The sequence below is a fragment of the Myotis nattereri genome (genome assembly GCF_964212035.1).
Source record: "Myotis nattereri genome assembly, chromosome: 4".
In the NCBI taxonomy this organism is placed as follows: domain Eukaryota; kingdom Metazoa; phylum Chordata; class Mammalia; order Chiroptera; family Vespertilionidae; genus Myotis; species Myotis nattereri.
In genome coordinates, this window is record NC_138079.1 from 65,825,989 (window position 1) to 65,852,388 (window position 26,400).

Here is a 26,400-nt window from a genome sequence, read left to right on the forward strand (position 1 = left end):
AGTCTTTCTGGCAAGACCTCAACCAACTATCCAGGTTCTCTGGGCTACACCTCAACAGCTGGCTGAACAGTGCTGGATGGAGTTACACAAAAGAGCATATTAGTTACACTACAAATCCATGTTCATACTAGTGGATCCTCAAGTGGATCCACAACAAGGCCTAACAATGGTACCACCATTCTCTGACCTAAGTGCTCTCTGTTTCTGCAAAGCACGCAAGAGCTATATATGCCCTGATCACAGTGCAAAAAACCCTAAATTGAAAATAATCTTCCTTCAGCATTTTGAAGGTGATGCTTCATTATCTTTTTTCTGATATTGCTGTTAAGCAGCCCAAGACCAGAATTCTTATTTGTCACCATTTATGCATGGACTTTTCTTTTCTCTTCCATATTCCTCCCCTACTCCAAGTGTTAAAAATTCTCTCTAAATCTATAATGTTTTAAATTTTTATGATAATGAATCTTGGTATGGATCTAATTTTTCAATCTATTATATCAAATGCTCAGCAGGTTCTCCATAAAGTACAATAATTCAGTTCTGAAATACTTTCTTGTACAACTTCTTTAATACTTTCCTTTTCTGCATTTTCTTGAGGTTTTTCCCTAGAAATTTCATTAGTCGAATATTTCATATCCAGGTTGGATAGTTTTTTTTAAAATCTTTATTTACATATCTATGCTTTGTTTTTGCTCTACTCTGGGGAGGATTTCCTTAACTTTATCTTCTAAACCTTCTATTGATTATTTTAAAAATTCTGTCACATTAAAGTCTAAGAACTTTTATTCACTCTTTCCTTTTGATATCAAAGTTTTCATTTTCCAAAGATAATACTTACACTGTCATAAAAAGCTTTCTGTTTCTTATATTGACTCTATTTCCTATGAGTGCCCCTGCACCCCCCCCCCCACACACACAGCCGCCCCAACACACACACACACACACACACAGCTGCCCCAACACACACACACACACACACACACACACGGCCGCCCCAACACACACACACACACACACACACACGGCCGCCCCAACACACACACACACACACACACACGGCCGCCCCAACACACACACACACACACACACACACACACACACACAGCCGCCCCAACACACACACACACACACACACAGCCGCCCCAACACACACACACACACACATACACACACACACGGCCGCCCCAACACACACACACACACACACAGCCGCCCCAACACACACACACACACACACACACGGCCGCCCCAACACACACACACACACACACACACTCACACACTCACACACACACACAGCCGCCCCAACACACACACACATACACACACACACACACTCACACACACACAGCCGCCCCAACACACACACACACACACACACACACTCACACACACACATACACACACACACTCCCGCCCCAACACACACACACATACACACACACATACACACACACACACACACTCACACACAACTCCTAGTTGTTTCAGTCTCTGTCTTTCCAAACAGGAATTATCCTCAAATGCTGGCGATAATGACTCTCTCAAGCACTGTGCACTGAACCTCTGGGTGGAGAGCATGCTGACCGATGGCTTCACTGTCATGTGGAACAAAGTAATGTGGGTAGTCTCAACCATTTCCTTGGAAAATCCTTGGAAAGTTTCTATCTGCAGATCTTTTCTCTTGTATCTGTCCTTTCTTACAGTGAGATTCTGTAATCTCATGTCTGGAAGATACAAGCCTGGCTTCTAGCATTCTGGGAATGAAGAGAGAAGGGAGCAGATTTTCACTCTCTTGATTTTTTCTGTGGCCACAAATTCTATGTCTTTTTTACCAAGTTAATAATCCTAGGTCTGTCATAGGCTTGGTCTTTGCATTCTATCTATACTATCTATCTAGACAGCCTCCTCTGTATTTCATATTTCAATTAACTTTTTTAAAATTATATTTTATTGATTTTTTACAGAAAGGAAGGGAGAGAGATAGAGAGTTAGAAACATCGATCAGCTGCCTCTTGCACATCTCCTACTGGGGATGTGCCCGCAACCAAGGTACATGCCCTTGACCGGAATCGAACCTGGGACCTTTCAGTCCGCAGGCCGACGCTCTATCCACTGAGCCAAACCAGTTTCGGCTCAATTAACATTTTTAAGAAATTTATATTTTAGTCAAGACAACTAACCCAACTCCTCACTTATATCCAACAATCCATGTGAATCCTGCACTTGGACTTCTCAAAGAAACTGCAAATTCCACAATTCCAAACCCCAAAAGTTGTCCCTTTCAGCATGCAATGTCCTGCCTGTTCTTATTTCAGTGCATCACACTTCAATCCATGAAACTGCACAAGCCTGGTCTTCATTCTTGACATCTTTCGCTCCTTCACCCTCATGCTGATCCTGCCAGCACTCTTGATTCTACCTCTGGATGGGTTTTGAAACCACGTTTCTTGTCTCCACATCACCAGGTTGGCTCATGCTCCCATTCTCTTTGGCCAGGACTCATATGATAGCCTGCTGCCTGGCCTCTCTGTTTCCCCAACTATTCCCTCACATCTCTTTTCCACAGAACAGCAAGGGCCACCTTTACACAATACAAACACGATCTTGTTATCATCCTTTCTGAAAACTACTGATCTAATGACCAAAATCCTCAACAAAGTTCAGGTGTCTGATGAGGTCTGGCCCCACCTTTCTCTCCAGGCTCATTACTAGCACTTTTCTGCTCACCCTCAATGCTTGAGCAACACTGGGCTTTATCCTGTTCATGAATGCTCCCCTCTCCCGTCTATCCCAAGGCCTCAGCACATACCAGTCCCGCTTCCTCTCTGTGCTTGCTTTTGTCTGATCCCAGCTCCAGCATCCGGCCTCAGGAACCCTTCCAACCTCCTTCACTCAACAACACAGCAAAACCGCTCCTAATTGTGCTGGTTGCACATGTATTTGAATGGCAAACGTTTATCAAGCAGTTATTCTTAGAACAGGTGTACTTTTCTATATGCATTTTTCAATTAAAAAGTTTTTAAATTTCCCTAAGCATAACTGCCCCCTGAAGAATATATAACAGTCATAACTGCACATGTATTTGTAATTTGTATGTTTCTTCCCTAACAAACGATAAACTCCCAAAGGTCAGAGACTTTCTCTGATGCTGTTTAATACAGTGCCTGGCATACAGTGGGTACTCTAAACATTTTTGAGTATAAAGATGAATGGGGGTAAAAATAAATTGTTCTGTCAGAAAGCATGCTGGGTTTCTTTTTTAAAATAGGAATGTTTAGCCCTAACCGGTTTGGCTCAGTGGATAGAGCATCGGCCTGCGGACTCAAGGGTCCCATGTTCGATTTTGGTCAAGGGCAAGTACCATGGTTGGGGGCACATCCCCAGTAGGGGGCGTGCAGGAGGCAGCTGATCGATGTTTTTCTCTCATTGATGTTTCTTACTATCCCTCTCCTTTCCTCTCTGTAAAAAATCAATAAAATATATTTTTAAAAAATAAGTAAATAAAATAGGAATGTTTAAACACGCAGGCATCAGGGTCTCCATGAACCTTGACAATTATAAAGAAGTTTGTATGTGTATTCAATAATACAGTCTTTCCCCCTAGGGCTGTGGTCGGCAAACTGCGGCTCACGAGCCACATGCAGCTCTTTGGCCCCTTGAGTGTGGCTCTTCCTAAGCCTTAGGAGTACCCTAATTAAGTTAATAACAATGTACCTACCTATATAGTTTAAGTTTAAAAAATTTGGCTCTCAAAAGAAATTTCAATTGTTGTACTGTTGATATTTGGCTCTGTTGACTAATGAGTTTGCCGACCACTGCCTAGGGAATGAATGCAACATTTCATCAGATTCTCAGAGTTTTATCACCGAAAAAGATTGAGACCCATGTTCTAGACTCTGCCAGAATTTGGCAGCTGTACTCATCTAATGACAGATGACTGGCAAAATAGAAATTGTGATATCTTCTGCAAAACATGTTATCCTGGTATCCATTACAAAAGAGAATTTCCTATTATTAAATTTAAGTCCTTGAGATTCTTCCATGCTGATGACAAATCTCGGTTTTAAATGTCAGAGTTAATCCACGTCTGTAGGGATTTGTGCCCAGGGGCAAGGTAAACATATGTGAAGATAAAACAAGACTAACAAGGGCAGGGACATTTAAAGGGTATTTATAGCGAAAAAACAACCAAGAATGAGCTTTGTCTCAGTCATGCCGACACGAAGCAATGGCTGGTCTCCTCCAAACACACATGCTGAATAAGAGAGCTTTTAGGTGACACAGAACCAGACAGAAGGCTTTATGGTGCTCAGACCAAATCCCAGTGGTCTTTTCCCCGAATGGTGCCTATGAAAGCGTCCTGTAACCACGCACCACAATTGCTTCTCTGTGTTTCACAGGAAACCAACAGAAAATGGATTTCAGTGCAGAATCATTAGTCTGGATTTGAGAATGTATATGCTCCAAACTATTTCAAGCATTTAATTTGAAAAGAAATGTAAAGTTTGGTGCATTTTAACAAACCTTGATAAGTTCATTTTTGAATATATTAAAATCAAAATGGCCATTTGCTCAATATGTGCAATTCTTTTATGTTGGAAATGACAAAGTACACTAATAATTAAGAATGAAAAACTGTAAAAACTTCTCTAACCATCATCAGACGATGCCAAATTCTTAATATATTTAGTGAAACCCACTACCCACATCCCTCAGCACACATATATACATAAAGGCATTTTAAAAGTATTTCCCAGGGGTGTCGCCACGTTTTTTAGTTGTCTGAATTGAACCAATCCTTGGTAGGGAAGGAGGGCAGAAAATCTTCCCTCCTGCCTTACTGAAATGATGGTCCATTACCCTGGCCTTTTCCAGATGTGCAGCCCTGGATCCAAATCCCAGATGTGTTACAATGGACAGTTCCTGCCATCTCCCCGAGCCAGTTTTCTTCTCTGTAGAAGTGAGATGATAATGCTGGGCCAGGTTCTGTCCACTGGTACTCAGCCCCATCCCAACCCATCTGTAATCTTCCCTGTAGTGCCAGCACTAGACGGCTGGCAATTGCATTTTCCTGGAATCCTTTACCAGCTGGGTTCCACTTAGAGACACTCAGGTGAGATTTGAAGGCAGGGGAAAAGGGGAGGCAATTGTGCTTCTGGCAGTACCTGTGGCACCCACTCATGCGCTCCTGAGAAGTGGGGTTCCACAGCGTCAGCTACAGTGGTGGCACCTCCGACAGGGGCAGCCAGCAATGCCAGCAGCCAGCCCAGGCTCTGGGAGCCAGCTCAAAGGCAGAAGCAGCTCTGCATCTCTGGGTAACACTCGCTTGTCTCCTCTTATTCCTCCAGCCCAGGGGCAGGGCCGCATCCAGACTCAGGGCTGCACCATGTCTCTGCCTTTCATTCCTTTCATCCTACTCATATTTGTGCACCAAAATTCCCTGTGTTAATCCCTCTCTGCTAAAAATGCCTCGTGACTGAATGATACAAATGCCCATTTCTGTATGGTTATTATAAGGATAAAATGAGCTAATATACAGCAAGTAAACTGCTCAGGACTTAGAACATGATGAATGCCAACTATTATTCCATTATTCACTGTTGGTCATGATTTCTCTCCCTCTTTCCAGCCCTATGATGTGAGGGTGGTATGGACCTTTCTCTGCTTAACCATCAAAGGATTTCAGTGAAGTTGGACCTGGTTGCAGAAAGCTGGGGAATACAGTTCTGGAAAACCGGTAGAAGTAGAAGGAATGAGACAGGGATGGACCAACAGGTAAGTATAAACAGGGCCGAGAAGACAGAAGGGCCTCTGCTTGCCAGACCCACCATGATATAAAAGGAAAGTTGATGGTTATCTGAGAGCGTGACCTGAACGTCTCACAATTATAAAAGTCACTCATAAAATACCACTTACGTAGGTACCCAGCCCCATCATGTAGGAATGAAGTGGATTTCCCTGGTGAGTCATTTCTTGGGTCTTCCTCTCTTGGACCTGCCCCACTGCCCACCCTGCTTTGCAAAGAGAGTCCCAAACTTCTAGATATGGATGTTTATAAAAAATTAAATAGTACACACATGTACATATAAACACCCAAACAATCCAACCTGCTGGGCAACACAATGCATTTTCTCTGCGCTTTTAAAGGAGTTTTGCTCACATTTATACAACCATATCTGCCTGAGAGCAGAGAACACAGCCTCAGTTGCGATTAATCTGTAACATAATTTTGTCTTCTCAGTCTGAAACATGTAATGTCTTTTATGTACTAATATATGTCATTGACATAACATGTTATATAATTTATTGCACATACTACAGTGGGGCCTTGACTTACGAGTGTCCCGACTAACGAGTTTTTCGAGATACAGCCGTCTCTCGGCCGATTTTTTGCTTTGAGTTGCGAGCTAAAATTTGGGTTACGAGCCAGCTTCAGATAGCCCACCGCTAGTTGGCGCAGCGAACGTCACAGTGAATGCCACAACATCAGCCCAGCATCACGTGTCTCACTCATTCCCTTTTTGATTTGACATACGAGTAATTTGAGTTACGAGCTCCGTCACTGAATGAATTAAACTCGTAAGTCAAGGCCCCACTGTATATAATATATATTATTAAAGTATATCATATATGTATTTCTTAACAACTTATCAGTACAACACAGAAAGCAAGTTGCTGTTAATATTTTTGAAATTATGCTCTGAATCTGGCTGTTTAAGAGAAATGCTTCGGGACCCCTAACCTATTTTATTTATCTCAGAAAATATAGGCTTTCTGCTCTCCTGGGGAGACAAACAGTCTTGATATTATGAGAATAACCTGTGATAAAAACGTGACTGGGACCGAAAATTAAATCAGGGGCTGTGCTCAGCCTACCTTCTCCTTGTTGGCTGTACAGAATCGTTGTCGCTCCCACAGGAGGGGTTTCGGCGGCGTGCGCAGGGGAACTTTGGGGACTTCGTGCGGTCATGGGGAGAGTTGTAGAGACCACTAGAGTGAGAGAGGAATGGTCGATAATCCCTGGAGGCCCTGGAGGAGCAAACACCCTAGCCCTAGACTCCAATGGTCCTAGGGGGGCGGTCATGACTGCACAATTGGTACTTTCAAGGGAATTGTGGGCAAATGGTTCTTTTTGTTGACAAGATACATTGAAAGAAAAGAGGGGTAAAATCTGGTAAAACACATCATATAGGTCATTATTTTGCAGGAATGGATTTTTCTTGGTGGCCTTCAACAATGAGAAATGAACAGACACAAAGGACAGGAATAATTACAACAATGAATTGCATTTATGATGAGCCTACCACCTGCCAGGCGCTGGCCAAGCTCAAAACTTTGTATTCATTATCTTAGCGAATAGTCATATTAACCCTAAGCACTGAAGTACAATTATTAGACCCATTTAACAAAAAAGATAAGAGAAATACAGAATGTTTCATTTAGTAGCCCAAGTAAAGTGGAAGTATAGAAAGTATAGAACTAGGATTTGAACCCCTGAGTAGTCATACCCAAAACCATTGTAAGGATGTGCCCAGGAAGTTATAATGCAAGTATGTCGCTGCTTTGATAGTTATGAACAAAAGAAACTAAATATATATTTTTATGTCTTCTAGAATCACTATTCATCAGCTACAGATTTCAACTCAAGTTTTTATAAGAACTATGAAACTGGAGGAAGTATCATTACTACATTTCATTTAGAGTTTTCCGAAATACATCATCTCACTCTAAACCAGCGGTTCTCAACCTGTGGGTCACGACCCAATTGGGGGTTGAACGACCCTTTCACAGGGGTTGCCTAAGACCATCGGAAAACACATATATAATTACAAATTGTTTTTATGATGAATCACTATGCTTTAATTATGTTCAATTTGTAACAATGAAATTAGGGGTCACCGCAACATGAGGAACTGTATTAACGGGTCTCGGCATTAGGAAGGTTGAGAACCACTGCTCTAAACCGTCACGATGACCTTCCAAGGCAGTTTCTTAATATACACTAGTTTCCTCTCTGTCTTCCCAGGAGAGAGTTCCACGTTGGGACACATCCTGTTGATCTCCACTTCACAAGTTCCCGGTCACGCTGATGTAGGAATCTGACTGCCTGGTCCAGAGCTAGTCCTGACCCGCCACAAAGCAGGTGGATTCTATTATTTGATAGAGGCAACTGCTAACCCCTTCCCTACTGTTCTTCTTTAGAAAACAAAGATCCCCTTACCTCTGGGGGCCATTTTCTTCCCACGGTGCGTGAGGTTTGCTTCTTTGGATAACAGGGCTATTTTCATTCTTGGCTTTCTTAAAGCTTTAATTTAAAAAAAAAAAGTATGAAACACAAATTAACTAGAAAATAAAAGGAAGTTAACTCACAAACTTATTTCTTCAGTAAAATTATTTAACAAATGTTTAAAAATGTGTTTATTTATACCATGACTCAATCCAAAAAGAATATGATTTTCCTACAAAAATACATGTCTCCAGCAACTACTTTTGTGTCTTTCCCCCTTTTTCTTTCTGGTTTTACTGCTTTAAGTGAACAGGAGCCAGGTCATCCATTGTTAAGAAACTTTCAAGAGAGCCCACCTGCAGGACAGGGAGCACAGGCATCCAGGCTTGTGTGGCCGGCTCCCTTTTTTCAAGGTGGTCAGAGACCCCTGGCTCTGGGTGTGGGTCTGAAGCTGTGCAGGGCAGTCGGCTCTGAGCAGGTTCAGACTGCCCCCACTGACCTTTCCCTGCCCTCAGCTTCCGCCTTCCTTGGCATCATCCTTCCAAATCAGAATGACTTTCAATGCTATTTCCTGACCAAGTATCATCTTTCTGCCCTAAGAATGTAAATATATCTGAGTTGTTATTCCATCCCAACAAATTGTTTTAGAAACACAGGGGAGACACCAGGAAGGGACTTCTTAGAAGCCTTCATCACCGGTGGGGGAGGGGGGAGTGCCTCCTCTCACTTCCCGGGAGTCTCAGCTTCCAAAAGAGAGCTACTGAACTCATGCACTTTAACCCTGGCTCTCTGAGGAATCCTCTACATACTGTCTTCAAACATGGTCCTAGCAGGGTTCTTTATATCAGCCAAGAAAAAGGAGAGATAAAAAAACGACAAGGTCATTTCAAAATATGAAAATAAACTTGCACCCTAGGATATTATAACCACACAGGAATATAAATCTAAAAATATATTTGACAAAAGCACATCACTCATAGTATTAGTAGGTAGTAAGTAGTAGGTTTTATAGTGAAGAATGTGTTCTTTTTAGAAAGGTTAAAAACCTTTGGAAGATCAAATTTCCAAAGTAAAAGCTTACGTTTGAAATGAGGCAAAGTAATAAATATGCTAGATGTTTAATACAACAGTGGAAAGTGTGCACACACGCGTGTGTTTAATAAGTCAGGAGAAAAGGCGAGGCGAGACAAGGGAGATTGAGAAAGGGAGTAGCAAGATGAAAGGGGAATTGGGAGAGTAGGCAGAAGTTAAAGAACAATGACACCCTGGGTGGCGAGTTAACTGCCCCCTCAACTATTTCTCATCTAAAGCTTGAGTGGGAAAATTCTGGCAGCCCTTTAGGTATCAGTCCTTGGCAAGAATGCAATTACAAAAGAGATTGAACTGCTTCTATACATTCTAAAAAGCTTGGGATCTGAATTTCATGGGAGATTACTGATCTTCTGTTAGACTTCCCACCACACACTCTGTACATACAGATTAAGCTGGCTCTGTCCACAGCTGTGAGGCTGATTAAGGGAAGCACAGTAAACTAAAGTGTCTGCAAAGGCAAAGAACTTATCATTCCAAAGAGAGAATCTGTAGGGAGTGTTCTAAAACTAAACAAACGGAAATGAAATCAAAACCCTGGGAAAAACATTGCAACTTGATATAAGAACCCTCTTATCTTCAAATTATTTTGCTGAGAAATTATGAACAGTATTTCTCCAAGCAGTCACAATCCAGCTGAATGAAGACCCCCTTATTTACTAACAAAGATGAAGCAGGTGACCTCAGAAGTCTTTCCAGGTCATGCGTTTCTGACAGCTTGGACCTCTCCAAGATGGGTGGGCAGCCATCTCCAGAGAGAAAGCAAGGGGCTGAACGCTGCTCAGTGCACGTCTAAAACGCTGTCCCCTGAACATCACTGGGGACAGGAAAAAAGGACACTGAAATTGCAAGGCTGATCTTCCAGGGAAACAGTCCATGTAACATAGCAAGGAAGGTTTTTCCTCTGGGGAATGCTGCTGGGAAAATGGACGCAAGGACCATGACCAGTCTTCATACATATGCAATCACTGCCTTCTGAAGCCCCGCGCCTCTAAATGCTATAAGCCCGCTTCCCGGGGCCACAGCTCAGTGCACCGCCGTAATGAACACAGTACATTAAACATGAATATCATCCACTTTATTTCACAGGTCTGAGTTAGTCCATCACATCTCGCCATTTAAAAAATCACATGGACTTTTCACTCTGCTGCCGAGAACGCCGACCTCCGATTACCTCTGAGAGCAGCACGCTGTGACAGCAGGGTGTTTCCTTCAAACGAGGCAGGCAGGTCCTGATGTGGCATAATTCGCTGGCATTTTAAAATATCCTTTGGCCCCAGACTATTTTGATCGAAAGTACTACTGAATTACCAAAGTGAAGAGATTCGTCACCTTGCTCTCAGGAAAATTCATCTTCGTGAAAATATACAGTGTTATGTTCCTCCGGTTAATTGACTGACCTTTTTATTGGTGAAGGTGCAATAATTTTAGTTGTTCCTTCATTTTCTCCATTTTCCATGTTTGCAGTTACCCGGTTTATGCTGTTTGATCCTAGGAGCAAAGAAGAGGAAAACACGGAAGGGAGGAGAACAAAGTGATCAGGAAAACACAAAGAAGCAAAAGAGTTACTTTAAAATGCAATTTTCGGGCTGTCATGGCGCATTGTACTGATAAATTACAATTCCAAATAATAATGAGTCAAACAATAAATCTGAGGTGCTGTTTTCTGGATGCAAAAACACCCAACCCTCAATCCTCAACATAACCACGTCCTATGGGGTCTAGGTTCTGGCACCTCTCTAAAATGGGACCTTTTGCCACTTAATTAACTCCCTACATCATGAGAAAGTCTTTGCTTTCGACTGTTAAAAATAAGATTCTAAAATCCTTAGTGCTATACCTTGAAATATATAAGGTAAAAATTGATGACTACGTTGTAAAGAAGTTACATTTGTTGGCATGCCATGATAGCTCCCATTCTACCAAACAAAGCAAACAACAACAACACATTCTCAAACTGAAAATTCGGAAAATATCCCAACTCATTATACAAATGGCAAAAAAAGAGTAATACTGATGCAATCTGTATCACTCGCTCACACACACACAAATGTTTTCAAATTTGTTTGTGCAAATGTTCCTTAAAAGCCTAAAACTAACTTTGTAAAAGCTGCTACTCCAAGAATTTGCACATATGCTAGGTGGACCAGCAGAGGGAGCCCCAGCAGATGTGATGGAAATCAGGATTCAAAGGGAGCTACGTGAAAGGGCTAAGCCCACTAGGAAGTCTGGGCCCCATTCTCGGAACAGAGGCTGATAAGCCTGCAGGTTGACATGCACCTCACTGGGTTGGTGCAGGGGAAACCAGTGAAGGGAGGCCAGAGTCCTTGTTCAGTAAACTCTGTGTCATACAGGCGTGTCTACCTCAGAGAGGCATCTTGTAGGGGGACAACCACAGTTCGATAATAAGTGTCATCACCACTAACCACAAGTGGTTTTCGAGTCATGAGATGAATTTGTGATGCTAATAAGGGCTGATATTTATTGAGCATGTACTATGTGCTATTCCAAGCACTTCACATCTCTTTATTCATGTAATCCTCAAAATAATCATGTAAGTAAATACTAATACTAGCCCATTTTTAAAGACTTTTAAAATGTCTTTCCCAAGGTCCCACAGCTTATGAGTGTGTGTGTGTGGGGGGGGGGGCGGGGGGGGCGGGGGAGGGGCTTTGAAACCTAGCGGTGTGGCCCCAGAGACAGCTGCCCCACCACATGGCCTTCCATGTGTGCTCTGTGCCCCACCCTCAGGTTGTTAAAAAGTCTGTCTAAATAAAGGGTCCACTAGGAGACAGACTCTCTAGAAAATAAGTGGAAAGAATGTCCAATGAAGAGAACATCCTATCGCCAACTAAGAGGAGAGTTTTTTCTCTCCAGGGCAACTGAGACCAGAAGACCACACTGAGCACCCCCACCCCAGGTGGCAATTCCTTACAGAGCAGTTTGTAGGCACATTGGTTGACTGCCCATCAGGAAAGGCAAACATTAATGAATAGCCCCGGACAGAGGAAACAAACAGTGGTTTCAAATAAGAGGTCCAAAAACTACTATTCTAAGGAACTTGACATGAATTCAATACCTGATGTTGGCTCCTATTTTGCAGCCCTGAAACGGAAAGGTGAGCCTGAAAATGCACGTGGCATTAAAGGCCACTCGTACTAAAGCGACCTTCAGAATCCAGGCACGAGGAAAGAACAACACTGGAGCCGACGGGAAATTTCACAGGAAAGTTCATGATAAGTGGGACACAAGCAATTCCCTTAACTATCCTAAGTGCTATCAGGTACGGCAATGGCCAGTCACTGTCTATTTGGCCATGGCCATTAATAAAGTCATAGGAGCAGATTCCCAAAACTACAGGCACAGATCTGAGCTGGAGCTGCTTCTGGAAGTTGGAAGTCTATGTAGGATGGCCCTGGGGCAGTTGCAGGAGGGATTAACTCACTTGGGGCCCAGACATTGTTCCAAATAAATGTTTTTTTAATGCGGTATTGTTCTCAGCAGATAGTATGAATTCATATAAATGAAAGGGACCTTCATGTACCTAGGACTGTTTTCCCAGACTGGGGGGAGGAGGAAGTGCAGCAGAGACACCAATACCAGTGCCAGTAACTCCAACCAAGGAAGCACCAAGTCAAGGTGAACATCATGGTAACGAAGCACCGTGTCACCCACTTCAGAATAAGCCTAGGTTTGCTCCAATCCCCATCTCCTCAGACTGATTAGTCTTTTCTTAGTCTAACAACTAATCACCTTGGGGAAAGTAAGGTACTTAATCACTTTCACCTCTCCCATCCAAATCTTCCAAAAAACTAATAAGCAGGTAGACAAACAACTGAGGAATATTTTTAAATAGAAAAAAATTCAAACTAAACGTGTGCATATATTTTTCTTAAAGAAACCAATACTTGGTTATTCATAACATCCAAATCATAATTTTTAAGATGAAACACTAGATGGATGGTTTTCCAAAAGAATTTCTGGAGGGAGTGTGTGACACACACACAGGCTCTCTCAGACACTCACAAGCAGTAGGCTTCTTCAAAATAATCAATTCGACTGTCAGGACTATTTTATTAACACAGGAGTCATAATTCTCACATGCACAGCATAAATGAGTTAAGCTATTGTCAGTAACACAATCTAATTTATGGCTCATTTATATTGAAAACAGTAGACTACTAATAACAAATTTGTTCATTCGTATTTCCCTACTCTACAATGCTATCAAATGGACAACCCTGGGTTTTAAAAACCTTATGAGGAAAACAGACTTACAGAGGGAAAGCTACTTCCAAGCAATAACTTACTGGGAGCACTTATGAAGTATCCATTCATATAATAGTCAGATGCAAACTAAAATTTATTCTTTTCTATTCATGGGTATAGGGTTCTTAAAAAGCCTTAATTAGGTAATACTTACATTACTAAATGTGCATTTAAAAGTAATAACTAAAAAAAAGTAATAACTATACTCTTAACACTGTATTTTAATCATCTTCCTAATTAAGTTAAATTAGTGTGATTTTCCCCATACTACCATTTAAAAAGAGAGCTAAGCAATTCAGTTAGGCTAGGTTATGTGTTGGTTACTGAAATATGAAAGGGTGGGAAATATAAGCTATGCATTATTTAAGTTCACTGACTTTCCACTTTGCTGACATCCATTGCCAACTTTTTCTCCCCTCATCATACCTCCTCCAGAACCATCCCTTCCACATTAGCTCAGATTCTTGGGCTACAGAGAAGACGGGATCTGACAAGCCCTAAACACTAAAGAGCTCATGTCTTCATGCATTATTGGCCACAGACTAGTTCCATTTCAAAGAGGAAAAGGAGAAGCCACGTATTAACTAAAACAACTGATAACAATGGAATTTAGCTGTTCCAGGAGATATTTTGAGGTTGGTGCAATCTTTTTCCCCCATTCCTTTTTCATTGTAAATTATAACTGACCACTGAAAAGAATGTATCACACATATATGAACAGTTTAATAAACTATTATAAAGTGAATGGCTAGTTAACCACTCCCCACCTCCAGAAATATAACAATGAGGCAATTTTCCTACACTACACAAACCACTCCCTTTGGGACAACTCCTTCTTTTAGATAAAGTCAGAGTCAGTTTCCATCTAAAATATCTAGAAGCAGAAAGCATTATGTATTCATTTCATAAAATATGTATAACATACACAATAAAATTATTACTTTTTAAATTTTTAATAAAAGTTAATAAGGCCTCAAAATCTTTTCATTGAGGTATAGTTCACATACAACATTATGTTAACAACATAAGGATTCCATATTTGTATACACTGTGAAATGATCACCACACTATGTCTGGTTAACATCCATCACCACACAGAATTTCAATTTTTTTTTTTCTTGTGATGAGAACTTTTAAGATCTACTCTCTTAACAACTTTCAAATATGCAATACAGTATTGGTAACTGTGGTCACCATGCTGTACGTTACGTCCCCATGACATGTATTTTATAAGGCCTCAAAGTTGCAATAAAATGAAGGACACACCACTGTGCCCTCTCCCCATGACTGACACACAGTAGTAGGTTTTCAATGAAGGTCCATTATTGTAAAAGGTGTTTTTTTTTTCTATTTCTGCTATTTTTTCCACTAGAAGAGAAAATTTCAGGATAATTATGTTATGTTTAAAAAGTGCCAAAAGATGAGAAAAAAAACCAAAAACCTGAAGATGGCAGTATGGGAAATGCAGGACAATAAGACATGTGCCCCATCCTGCAGGATGGGCTACTTCTCGGCGCTTTCAGTGCAGCCTTGTGCTGTAGCGCACTGCTCTTGTAATGACAGTCACAGATCGTCTATAACAAAGGTCAGTTACTGACATGTGATTATCAAGGCTCCTTAGAAAGTCTGTATTTTATTTTAGATAAAATGAAATATAACTGTGGCAAGGCCATTTAGAATTAGTCAGGAGCATCCGATTCATTTTATATATTGTTCACATTAAAAACACAAAGGACTTCATTTCAAGAGGCTGCTCACGTTGGGAAGAATATGTTTATCGGGGACTGCTATAGTTAATTAAGAGGCAAATCTAGCTCATGAACTGTGATCATTTTTGTCTCTGGACTGTTATCACCATAGCTTCATAGGGGCCCACACAATTCCCTGCAGTTGTGAAGACACTGCAATGCCAATGTCCCATGGTCTCTTGTTTGTTCATTTTTTTACACCCTAAATGCAAATGCTTCCAGCCTGCGTGCATGGGACCGCTGCCAGGCTTTTGTGGGGTTTGGCCCTGCTCACATTTGACCCTGGCCTTCGGTTCAGGAAGAGGAGCTGACAGAAACAGATCAACTCTCCAGGGTCTATTAGCTGCTTGATCTGGGGGCAGTTCTCAAAAGTCATCTCTGTGATGTCAAGATCTGGTGATGAATATACATGGATTCTCAATTATAAAACCACTTTGCATTTATATAGTTTTAAGTCTCACAATGTATAACCCAATTTGACACCTGTCAACCTAAATTAAATCCTTGATGTTATCTAAATGCTGCCACTGATTTTAATTTACAGAGTGGACATGGAGGATAAATATGTGACATTTAAATGAAATAAATTTATATTTGTAAGTAAGAATGCCTCATTTTGTTATATGGGGAAAAGGACAAGTAGCCAATAAGGAAAGCAAGATTATAAATAATTTCATTTTAAGAATTCTATAATATGATACATTTGTAAATTTTATCTAAAATTTTATCTTAGTTAATCACATATCTTCTCTTCTTTAAACTTAAGAAGAAAGAAACATGCAAACAAACAAAAAAACCAAACCCTCTATACCTGATGCTTGAAACAAACAACAAACAGCCAGGACAATTACAGCGATTCCCAATACAACAGATGGTTATGTTTCAGTTAAGCCAATCTGATTTAATGTTATCTAACTCAGTACAACTTCACAGAAGAAATCTGATATTCATGAATTAAGAATGAGCTAATAAATGGAAATATATTTTAGTTCTATTTCTCACACTGACAGTACAAAGTCACTCTGCCTTGGTTTCAACTGACTTTAGACTGAATATTATAGAAAAAAAATGGCATATGGTATAGCAAATTAGCAAATTTAAACAAATATTTTTCTAACACCACAAATTATGATCAAAAGTAAAATGATCAAGAAAATCTTACATATATATATTTTTTCCTATCATCATGAAAGGGTTTATACTTGGCAGAACACTTATTAATTTAGGTAAACCAAACTGAATTTCCAAACACACAATTTGAAAAGTAGAGGTGTTTCTGAATCCAACATCTTTCTTTAAAGTTCAAATGCCTGACATCAGCCCACTCGTCTGAAAGAGAGCCAGGCCCCCTGCCTCGCTTAGAGTTTCTGCCTTCTAAATCTCCAGGGTGGTATTTAAGCACGGTTACCTCTTTACCACAAACACACAGACCTTTAAGACACTGATTTTGCTACATGTCAAGGACAAGATCAAACAAGGCATTCTGCTAAAAAGCTGGAGGGTAGATTATAAAGCATGGGTGTGGATGAGAAAGATGCTGGGAAAATCTGTCTATGCACGAACAACCCTTCCGTGGTTGGTCTGCTTCCAGTTTCTTCTTCCCTGACCCAGCACTCTCCTGGATCCCTCTGCTTTCCTCATGACCAAAATGATCAACCTGGGAGTGTGAGTCAGGTGAAAATAAAGGCACTTCATCCTCTGCCCCTCCACCTGCGCTGCAGAGGCACACACTGAGGGACAGGTGGCCACAGGCATCCTTCCCTGTGGGTCAGAATGCCAGGTCCAAAAACAGGAAAGGCACTTCTGCGCCTGGGAAGGCATCTGCTCACTCCCTTAAGACCTTCAGAGTAGAATGAAAGGGTTCTGCTACCTGAAGAACTTGTAGCCTGTCTACACCTGTGTATGCTGGAGGGGGTGCCAGATGTGATAACAGCAGAGGAACACGCATCTTTCCTTCCAGCCCTCTTAGGCCCAATGACAACACCCCTTTGTGGATGGCTGGCTGGGATCAGGAGGTGTGGCAAATCACCTGGACACCAAGTGTTTTCTTCCTGTGAATGAGGACTCAGTGTGAAGGAAGAGAGTTGAGTAAGCGCTCACACACTATCCTGGTAGTGTTAGGTCGGAGAGAGCCCAGGATCAGATGCATGCAGATGCGTGAGGAGATAATGGACCCTCCCTGGAATTTCTAACAGATCAGCGTGCCAGACACAGATACCAGCTTCTCCCTGGTATCCACAACGACCCCCACACAGATACTGCCTCCTTCCTGAATACCCTGCCGACCCCTGCGGCAGGAGCTTCCTCAGTTCATGTCCCTGCCCCTCACCCAATTGCAGTATAAAACAAAGCCCCCCCTCCCTGTGGGCGCGAATCCACTGGCCCTGTCTTTGGGGTTCGTGGGTCCCCCGGGGACGCAGAATAAAACCTTTCCTTTTTTTTCTTTTCTGATTGACTCGACTCTATTTCCTACGCCGCCTCCTGAGCCACCTAACAGGTAGTACTCTTGCACTCCCCCAAATCCTCCACAAGATTGTCCCCACTTCAGACACCAGTGGAAAGTCCAGGGCATTATCTATGCTTCTGGCCAACTGACCAAAAGTCAGAGGCTCCCCTGTACCCCTCCCCAAGTTCGATTAATTTGCTAGAGCAGCTCAGAGAACTCAGGAAGACAGTTTACTTCCTGGATTGCTGGCTTATTACAGGATATCACTGAGGAACAGTCGGATAAAAGAGATGCACAGGGCCAGGTCCACAGGAGGGCACCACTCTTCCTGCATCGCCATGTGTTCACCACCCCCCAGAGCCCTGTCCTTTTGGGTTTTATGGAGGCTTCAGTACAGAGACATGGTTGATTAACTCCCCAGCCATTGGTACTTGATTCAGCCTCCTGCCCACCCCTCCCTCCCCCACTTCCTGGAAATCATGGTGGCACTGAAAGTTCCCCCTCCCTGATCACAGAGTTGATTCCCTGGCAGGCACCACCATCCTTCAGGCTTCCCAGAAGTCACCTATCAACATAAACTTCTTTGTGGTTAAAAGGAATTTGTCATGAGTAACAAAAGTCACTCCTTTCACCTTCACAGTTCTTATCAAGGAAATTCCAAGAGGTTTAGTAGCTTTGTGTCAGGTACAGGGATTAAGACCAAACACAGATTTCTTATTATAAATCACAATGCCACAGGTCTTAAGCAAAAGAGGAGTTCAATAAATTTTTGTTGAATGAGAAGGGGGAGAAAAAGTGACACTCCTGGCAACTCACTAAAACCATGATAGTTAACTCGGATATACAATAGGCCTTTAGCCTCCTTGCTTTTCTAATTTTGGTAGCTATGCATGGAATGCTACATACTCCTAGGAAGAGTGGAAACATTAACTTTTTAGAGGAAAATCTAACCAGGGTTGCCACAATTAATAAGTCTTTTACAGGATGAAAATAAACATCATCTTTAAGGCAGAAGAGAAGAGTGTCGACAAAGGAAAACATCCTTGAACAAACATACACCCGCTGTGCTGCACCTAAGGCTCCTTGCAATTAACACTGTTGCTCTTCTGTAAATGAGCAGAACGAACTGTCTGCTCAAGCATCCCTGCAGAAACAAGCAGATCTAGCAGAGTAAACAAATCTCATAATAATGAGAAAAGCAGAGGACGGGTATTTTCAAATAATTCTAGGCCTTTCACCTTTTTTAAAAAAATATTTTTATTGATTTCAGAGAGGAAGGGAGAGGGAGAGAGAGATAGAAACATCAATGATGAGAGAGAATCACTGATCGGCTGCCTCCTGCATGCCCCCCTACTGGGGATTGAGCCCACAACCCACGCATGTGCCCTTGACTGGAATCGAAACCTGGGACCCTTTAGTCCATAGGCTGACGCTTTATCCAAACGGGCTAGGGCAGGCAGCCTTTCACCTTTTTTATCTTCCACTTGCTTTCCAAACATGTTTCTTCTAAAGACCTGGGTTTGAATCCTGCTGCTGTTCTTACTAGCTGTGTAACCTTGAATAAGTATTTAATGTTTCTGAGCTTCAGTTTCCTTAGGAGTGAAATCAGAATACCATCTACCTTCCTCAGGGGCTTCCCAAAAGGATTCATTGTTTAGTTGCAAGGAAAGCAGCTTAACTTAGGGATGCATCCTAAAGACACAGTAGGATCTCAGACTAGAAGTCATGGCTACCTGGGTCTTCTCCCCCATCCTCCCCTCAGTGCTGCATGGTCCTTTAGTGTTTGTCGCAGTGAGACTATTTGCAAACCAGCTTCTTATACTAGCAGAAGTATCTTGCAATAGCATCCCTGAAAGGCACAGCTCTCCCCAGCTGAGGGGCTCATCCTCTGGGCTCCAATTCCAGCTTCTCTGAGTGTTTTCCTCATTTGGTCTAAACTCTCATGCCAGGAGAGAAGGGAGGAGGCAAGGCCACCGTTACAGAGGGCTGTCCTGTCACCTCTATAGGACTCTTGGTCCCAAGATCAGCATAGTGCATTGTTCAAAGTGCCAACCCAAGGTACCTACTCCACAATGAAAGTAATTCCCTCCTCTCTTACCTGTTTCACCTCCTCTCCCTACACCTACCAAAATAACCCTGAACCCCGGGAACTCCAGTTTTCACACTGATACCAATAAGTAAAGAAGGCAGAACCACAGAAATTAATCCCACGTTTCTCAACGTCTGAAGGAAATGCTGGCAGAGGAATCACCCCCATGAATCCTGATTCTGACAGTAAAACAAAGGTGTGGAATCCTCCGATGCCATCTGCCTCAGAGATCTATCTCAAAAGAGAAGCTGCAATAGGTCATGGGCAAACTCTCGAACCCCTGTCTTAAAAGAAGAAAGTGGGGTGAGAAGGCAGGGAAATTTGCCTAATGGTTAGTAAAATCAAGGCAGAACCTTTATTTTATGGCAGAACCATGAACTGACGCCACAAAGGAAGGGTGGGGCCAATCAGGTTCTCCAGTTACTGTGGCACAGAAGTCAAAGGCAAAGGCATAGACACAAAAACCAACCGGAAAGGCCCCTTTTTATCCATTCCCAGCAGGACAGCACTAATGACTAACTATGAATTTAACCAACAAGGAAAAAACCCAGATGCATCTGGTTAATTTGGACTAAAAGAACAATTTGAAAAGCTGTATTGATGCAAAGGTTGTCGCAGTTAATTTCATTCAATGTATCAATAAGAGTGTCACTTGAACTGGAGTTTTAAAGAACCTGCTTTACTTTTGTATGGAAAAATATTGTATATTTCCGATGACAAAAATGCATTTTGTAATCTGGGAAGATATTTTTTACAAGTCTATAAGACTTCTGAAGTGATGATTTTTTTTTTAAAAAAAGCAAAATAATAAAAGGTTTCCAGCATCTACTCAAATCAGTTACAACTATTGTTTTCCTCGAACTATGCCATGTGCAAAGGCTTATATAATCCACCCAGAGGCAATTTAAAACTCCTCAGCTGGAATCCTTACAGTCAGGGTGAAGAGAAAGTAGAATCACAGATTTGCACCATATCTCAGTAGATTATATATATATGTATGCATATCCTCCCATTTCAAACTTTTGTCTTCTTACATAATGGGAGTGTATTACATGCTGCGACACTTTTTTTTTTTTTGCCTTGCTTATACTCTATACTGAAAATCATTCCATATCACACATACAAATTTATCACAGTTGTTTTTTTTTCTTGTTGACATCATACACTCTAATTAATCGGAGTTAAAATTCCAGCTGTGGGGCCCTGGACAAGTGCCAGCCTCTGTCTTTTCACCTGTACACTGAGAGGCATGGCATCTTCTAAAGAAATGAGATAACTATCTGTGGGGTGCCCAGCACAGTGCCAGGCACACCATGATGCTCAGTAACTGTTAGTTATCAACATTCTTCCACCTGTGGAGCTCCTCCAGCCTTTTAGGCAGACATTGTGGGACCGTAGAATCAGACTGACACAAATTCAAATGTTTGGGTAGTTTGCCATCTCTGTGGTGACAAACACAGCAACAGGTCTGCTCATGCTGGAGAAGTGAGGTTAGGATTTAACTTGTGAAATCCCTGACCCAGAGCCCTGGCTTCTGTTTACTCCTCCATTCAACAACTCTGCTTCCCCTCTCCAAGCCCTTTCAGCTCAGCCCTGCCTTTGTCTTCTGTTTCCATTGTCTGCTTCACACACAAAATGCAGACACAGCAGCTAAATACTTCGGACAGGGCAAACCACCTTACCTGGAAGAAGGAATGATGAACTCTGTGAGCTTTAAACTCTCACGCAATTGCATCATTTATTATGAACGCACTGTGAGGAGTTCATTGTTTCCCATTCACAGCCACAGACTATCCCCATGGGACTAAACAGAAGTGAGCATCAGCATGGCGGAGTGAGGGAGTGGGTGGTGTGTGAAAATCAGAGAAAACGGTGAACTAAAGGCTACTCTGAGAAGTAGTCACACTCTGAGCTGCTAAAATCACCTGCCAGCAGCTGCCTTTGGGGCGGGGGGGGGGGGGGGGAGCGGCTCAGAGATCTGCCAGCAGAGCTTAGATATAGAGGGTACTCTGACTTGCTCACTTCCCTCATATCTTGCTTATACTGAATCTTCTAAAATGAAGCAGGGGTACTCATTTTCCTTGTTATGCCCCCATTCCCTGTACTTGAATGACTCTCTCCACCCATAGCTCTCTAAGGCCATATCACCTCCATCTATCATAGTATCCTTTGTATGTGAGGTTGATACTATATGGTAAATTTAATTCCAAGACTGACAGGTGGACTCAGAGACTGGCCCACACCGTGTAAAAGAAGGCTGGCTTCCTCTTAGTTGGGGAGAAGGAAACTAAAGTGTCTCAAGCCTCTGCGTGCGGTCAGCGCCATACTCTGCCCATTTCAGACACTATTCTCATGACATCTCCCCTGAGCGGGGATCATGTCCTCATTTGACAGATGTAAACATGGAGGCTTAGGCTGGTTAAGTGACTTCATAATCCACAGTTAGGGCATGGACTCCAGGCTGAACCTGGATTTATCACATGTAGCTCACCAGAGCACACTGTATTGATCTGACATGCCAGTCTCTACCCACGTTGCTTGCCTTCTGTCTGCCTAAGAAACATGTTTAAAAATATATTTCTAATTGCCACAAGCCAAGGTGAGCTTCTGCTGACTTCCCACATACCACAGGTACCGATCAGAAGTGGTGCTCAGTATGATTATTACTAATACTCGCTTGACATTATGATTTCTCAGCAGCCCAGAGCTGACACTACATCAAGTAAAACTTCACTACATCAGAGCATTTCTGTCTCTCCTCCTTTTGGCTGCACCCACCCCAGGTCACCCAGAGGGTCAGCTACCCACATGTGAATCATTGCCTACAGGGTCCAGAGCTGTGTGGCACCGTCATCCCCTGGAGTTGGGCAACTGACCTACTAACCACAAAGTGCTCGTGCTGGGGAGTCATGCAGTGTTGAATCTGATTTAGGAATGCTCGCAGAGCATGTGGGAGAACCCCACAGTGACCCCAGGGCACGTGGAACAGCGATCACGCTGCAGAGGCAGTCCTCAAGCCATATCTGGCCCTCGGGAATGTTCAGTTTAGCATACAGAGACTTTCTTTAAAAGGAAATTAACTGCCCATACTTAAAATTCTGGTCAATTTACACCAATACCCAAATCCTTGCTTCCCTTAAAACGCTGGAAGATCTGAGGACACCAGGTCCACGTGCCTGCACAGAAACAGTGGGCTTGGCCTGAGCAGAGCTGTCTGCTTGCAGACCCGCACCAACCATCCTCATCGGGAGTCATTCTCACGACCCCTGAGGCACTGTGTTTCAGCACCTTCCACATATTCCAAGTGGGAATGCCAAAATGTTTCCCGACTTTGCTTTTCGGTTGTCCGAAGACAACTATTCACCGGTGTGATATTTTAAGAACTTAAAACGCTGCCTCACATAAGCATAGCACTGCTTATCCATGGCAAATAGCTTTACCCATTACTTTTCTTACACCCAATTACGAACTATAGCCAAATATTACATCCTTAGTGCTTACTTATAGCAGAGACTCTCCTCTGACAAGAACCCACATGAGTTGCCCAGACCTTGTCAGAGAAAGGGCTGTACAAATATGCACTTTCTTTCCTGCCATCTCATCTCACCTCGGGCTTTCCCCCAAGCTCCTAAGGAGCCATTTAGAGACGGAGAAGTCTCTTTGCTGAGGAGTCTCTGAGCTGCGAGCGCCTTCAGGGGCGTCTTTAGGAATCAACAACATGCAGAAGACATCAAGATCAAAATCAAGAACCACCGGACTGTTCCTTTTGACAGCTGCTTCCCCAACCAGAACACGACCAGGAACTGTTGGCAGAACTACCTGGACCTCCACCCCTGTGAGAAGGCAATGACTGCTAAAGGGGGTGATGTCTCTCTCCGTGTGTGAATGGTACCAGCGTGTGTACAAGTGCCTGTGCCCTATATCCTGAGCAGGGGAGAGAAAGAAACATGCCCCCTACTAGGGATTTAGCCTGAAAACCAGGCGTGTGCCCCGACCGGAATGGAACTGGTGAATTTTGGTGCATGAGACTATGCTCAACCAACTGAGCCACACTGGCCAGGGCTAATTTTATTGACTGCTTTGAGGGTGGGGGTGAGGGTTGGGAGAATCAATTTGTTGTTCCACTTATTTATGCATTCATTGGTTGCTTGTTGTGTGTGCCCTGACTGGAGATTGAACTCGCAACCTTGGCGTATAGGGACAATGCTCCAACCAACTGAGCTACCAGGCCAGGGCTACCATATCCTCTTTTTAAATAAAGAATTTATGTTTAAAAAAAAGAAGAAGAAGCCATTTAGATTTGCAAGAATTCTCTGGCCGCCTGCCCTGGTGCTAAACTCCTCGGCTGGGTGCAGGCTCTGGGTTCTGGAATGTACTTCCTCATAGTGTTGCCAAGGTCTAACCTTGGCGGATTCTAAACACAATACCAGGGCATTCCTGACTGAGAGGTGAAACAAAGGGTTTTTTAATTTGCCGAGAACTGAGTAGCAGGTTAAAGGGAGCAGTCATCAGGTCTGAGTTTCTTTAACTTCAGAAAAAATAAAAGAATGTCCTCTAGAGTTACAAGTCATGCACTAGAAATTAATGATATAAACTAACAAAATGCAAAAGTCTCCTTTCTAGCACAACTGGCTTTTTATTATACAAAAATGTTAAATGAGAGGTGAGAATGTATGCCAATAACTCCTGAAAGTGTAGTTCTAAAATTTTATTTTAGAGAGAATAACAGCAGAATGCAATCTATGCAAATTAAAAGCTAGACTTATTACAGTTAAAAGAAATCTATCTTCTATTTAAACCGTTAACTCCATGTTCACCAAGTACAGTACAATCTAATAAAGAAACTTTTTCTATGTCTTGAAATCTGCTTTCTACTTTTTTGTCAAAATTTAAAAAAAGAAAGCTATTGTTTCTTTCCTGCTCAGCTACCCATGAATGAGTCCCAGGAACAGGGGGCTGCTCTAAAGCTTACACAGTGTGAAAGGATGAACGGACGGGGAAGGAGGGGCTGTCTAGAGGGTGGGGAAGGGGACAGAGGCCTTAGGGCTACAGGGACCTAATGACCCGCAGGTCAATCCCTCGCAGCATTTCATCCCCTCACCTCCTTCCACAGGAAAGTCTTACAGGGGGACCGGGAGTATGGTCTCTCTAGGCAGGCTTAATCCTAAACATCATTCACTGGCTTTAGATAATATTCCAATATAGATAGCTAATGACTGATTTACTAGACCTACAATTTTATAGGTTCTTCTGTTTTGTATGATTTTGTCTTAAGTCAAATTCCCTTTCCAATTTCACCTTCACTGAGACAATTACTTGCTCTGCTACAACTGGTCTTTGGTCACACAACAGCTATTTCTGGTTAATAGGTGTGGACCCTGAGAAAGAAGATACCTACTAAGAAGGGCTTTTGGTGGTTAACTGGGCTCAAATTTTAAAAACAGAGCCCAGCAGCCTTTTCTACACAGGGGTCTCTCACGCAAACCGCCCTTCAGGGAGAAGCCTGCGCTGAACTAACTGCCTGTACTGTGTTCCTGCCGTCTGCGTCAGCCTTTGTAACGGAGTTCCTGGAATTGTATTTCAACCATTAGGACTGAGGCTCCCCACACTACCTACCCCTGCCCCATCCAATTAGAGCCGCACAGCTCGGTCCCTATCAGTACCATCACTGATCAATCAGAGCAGCTCCATTCTGACCAATCAGGACATTTTGTGAGGATTTGGAGTCCTTATTTGCATGAGTACAAACCAATCAGGGACCAGAGATCTCTCTATATAAGTCAATTTCCCTCTGGCTTGGAAAAGGCACTTTCCCTTTTCACTGAAGACTAGAGACTACATTTCCCAGGCTGGAGCTGAAACACCAAAGGTATCTTACTGGACCCAGGCAGAGCAGAGTAAGGGCAGAGCAGAGTGAGGGCCACCTCGGAGATGTGCTGTTTCACATCCAAGCTGTTTCATAATTGAGCTATAACACTATTGAGCTACTCCACAGCTGTGCTGTATCATAATTGAGCTATTTCCAGTTTCCTTCTTCACCGCACCCCAAATTGGGGATTCCTGTCAACACTGAGTTGGCACCAACAGCCAATGGTTGACAAGCCTAAGCCGAGAGGCTCACCAAAGAACCCCTTTCTTCCCCTCGCAGTGTCCCAGCTTCACACAGAACTGCCCACCCTCATGGGGCCTGGTGGGCTGGGATAGTCACAACACAGTAGTGACTGACATAGTTGAAGACAAGAGGGCCCCCTTCAAATATTCTGCTCCAAGTTAGAACCCAACCATGACCTGAGGAGTAGGAGATGGCTGAGGTTGGGTCTCTGCCAGCTGGATTCAAATGAGGCTCACAGCAGAGTACATGGGAATTCGAGGAAAGAGAAAATGTGACATTTAAAGAAACAGAATAACATCTGTCCATCCTTCACAACATCCTCCATATACACGTGACAGCAACCATAACACTGCATCATTGATATCTGCTAAATGATCCATCCCCACCCAATCACGCACTGTCAAGGGGAGGTTCTCT

General features: G+C 42.7%; 1 protein-coding gene across 2 annotated transcripts in view; it reads right to left on the reverse strand.

The window, feature by feature from the left end:
• The window catches only part of EPB41L4A (erythrocyte membrane protein band 4.1 like 4A), a 209,073-nt gene that overhangs the window by 28,120 nt on the left and 154,553 nt on the right, over nt 1-26,400 (reverse strand). For both annotated transcript variants that reach the window (XM_081090194.1, XM_081090195.1), the window contains 3 exons: nt 10,720-10,810; nt 8,225-8,308; nt 6,880-6,993 (listed from right to left, as the gene is read on the reverse strand). In XM_081090194.1, coding sequence (XP_080946320.1) covers nt 6,880-6,993; nt 8,225-8,308; nt 10,720-10,810 — 289 coding nt within the window. The remainder of the gene's footprint in view (nt 1-6,879; nt 6,994-8,224; nt 8,309-10,719; nt 10,811-26,400) is intronic.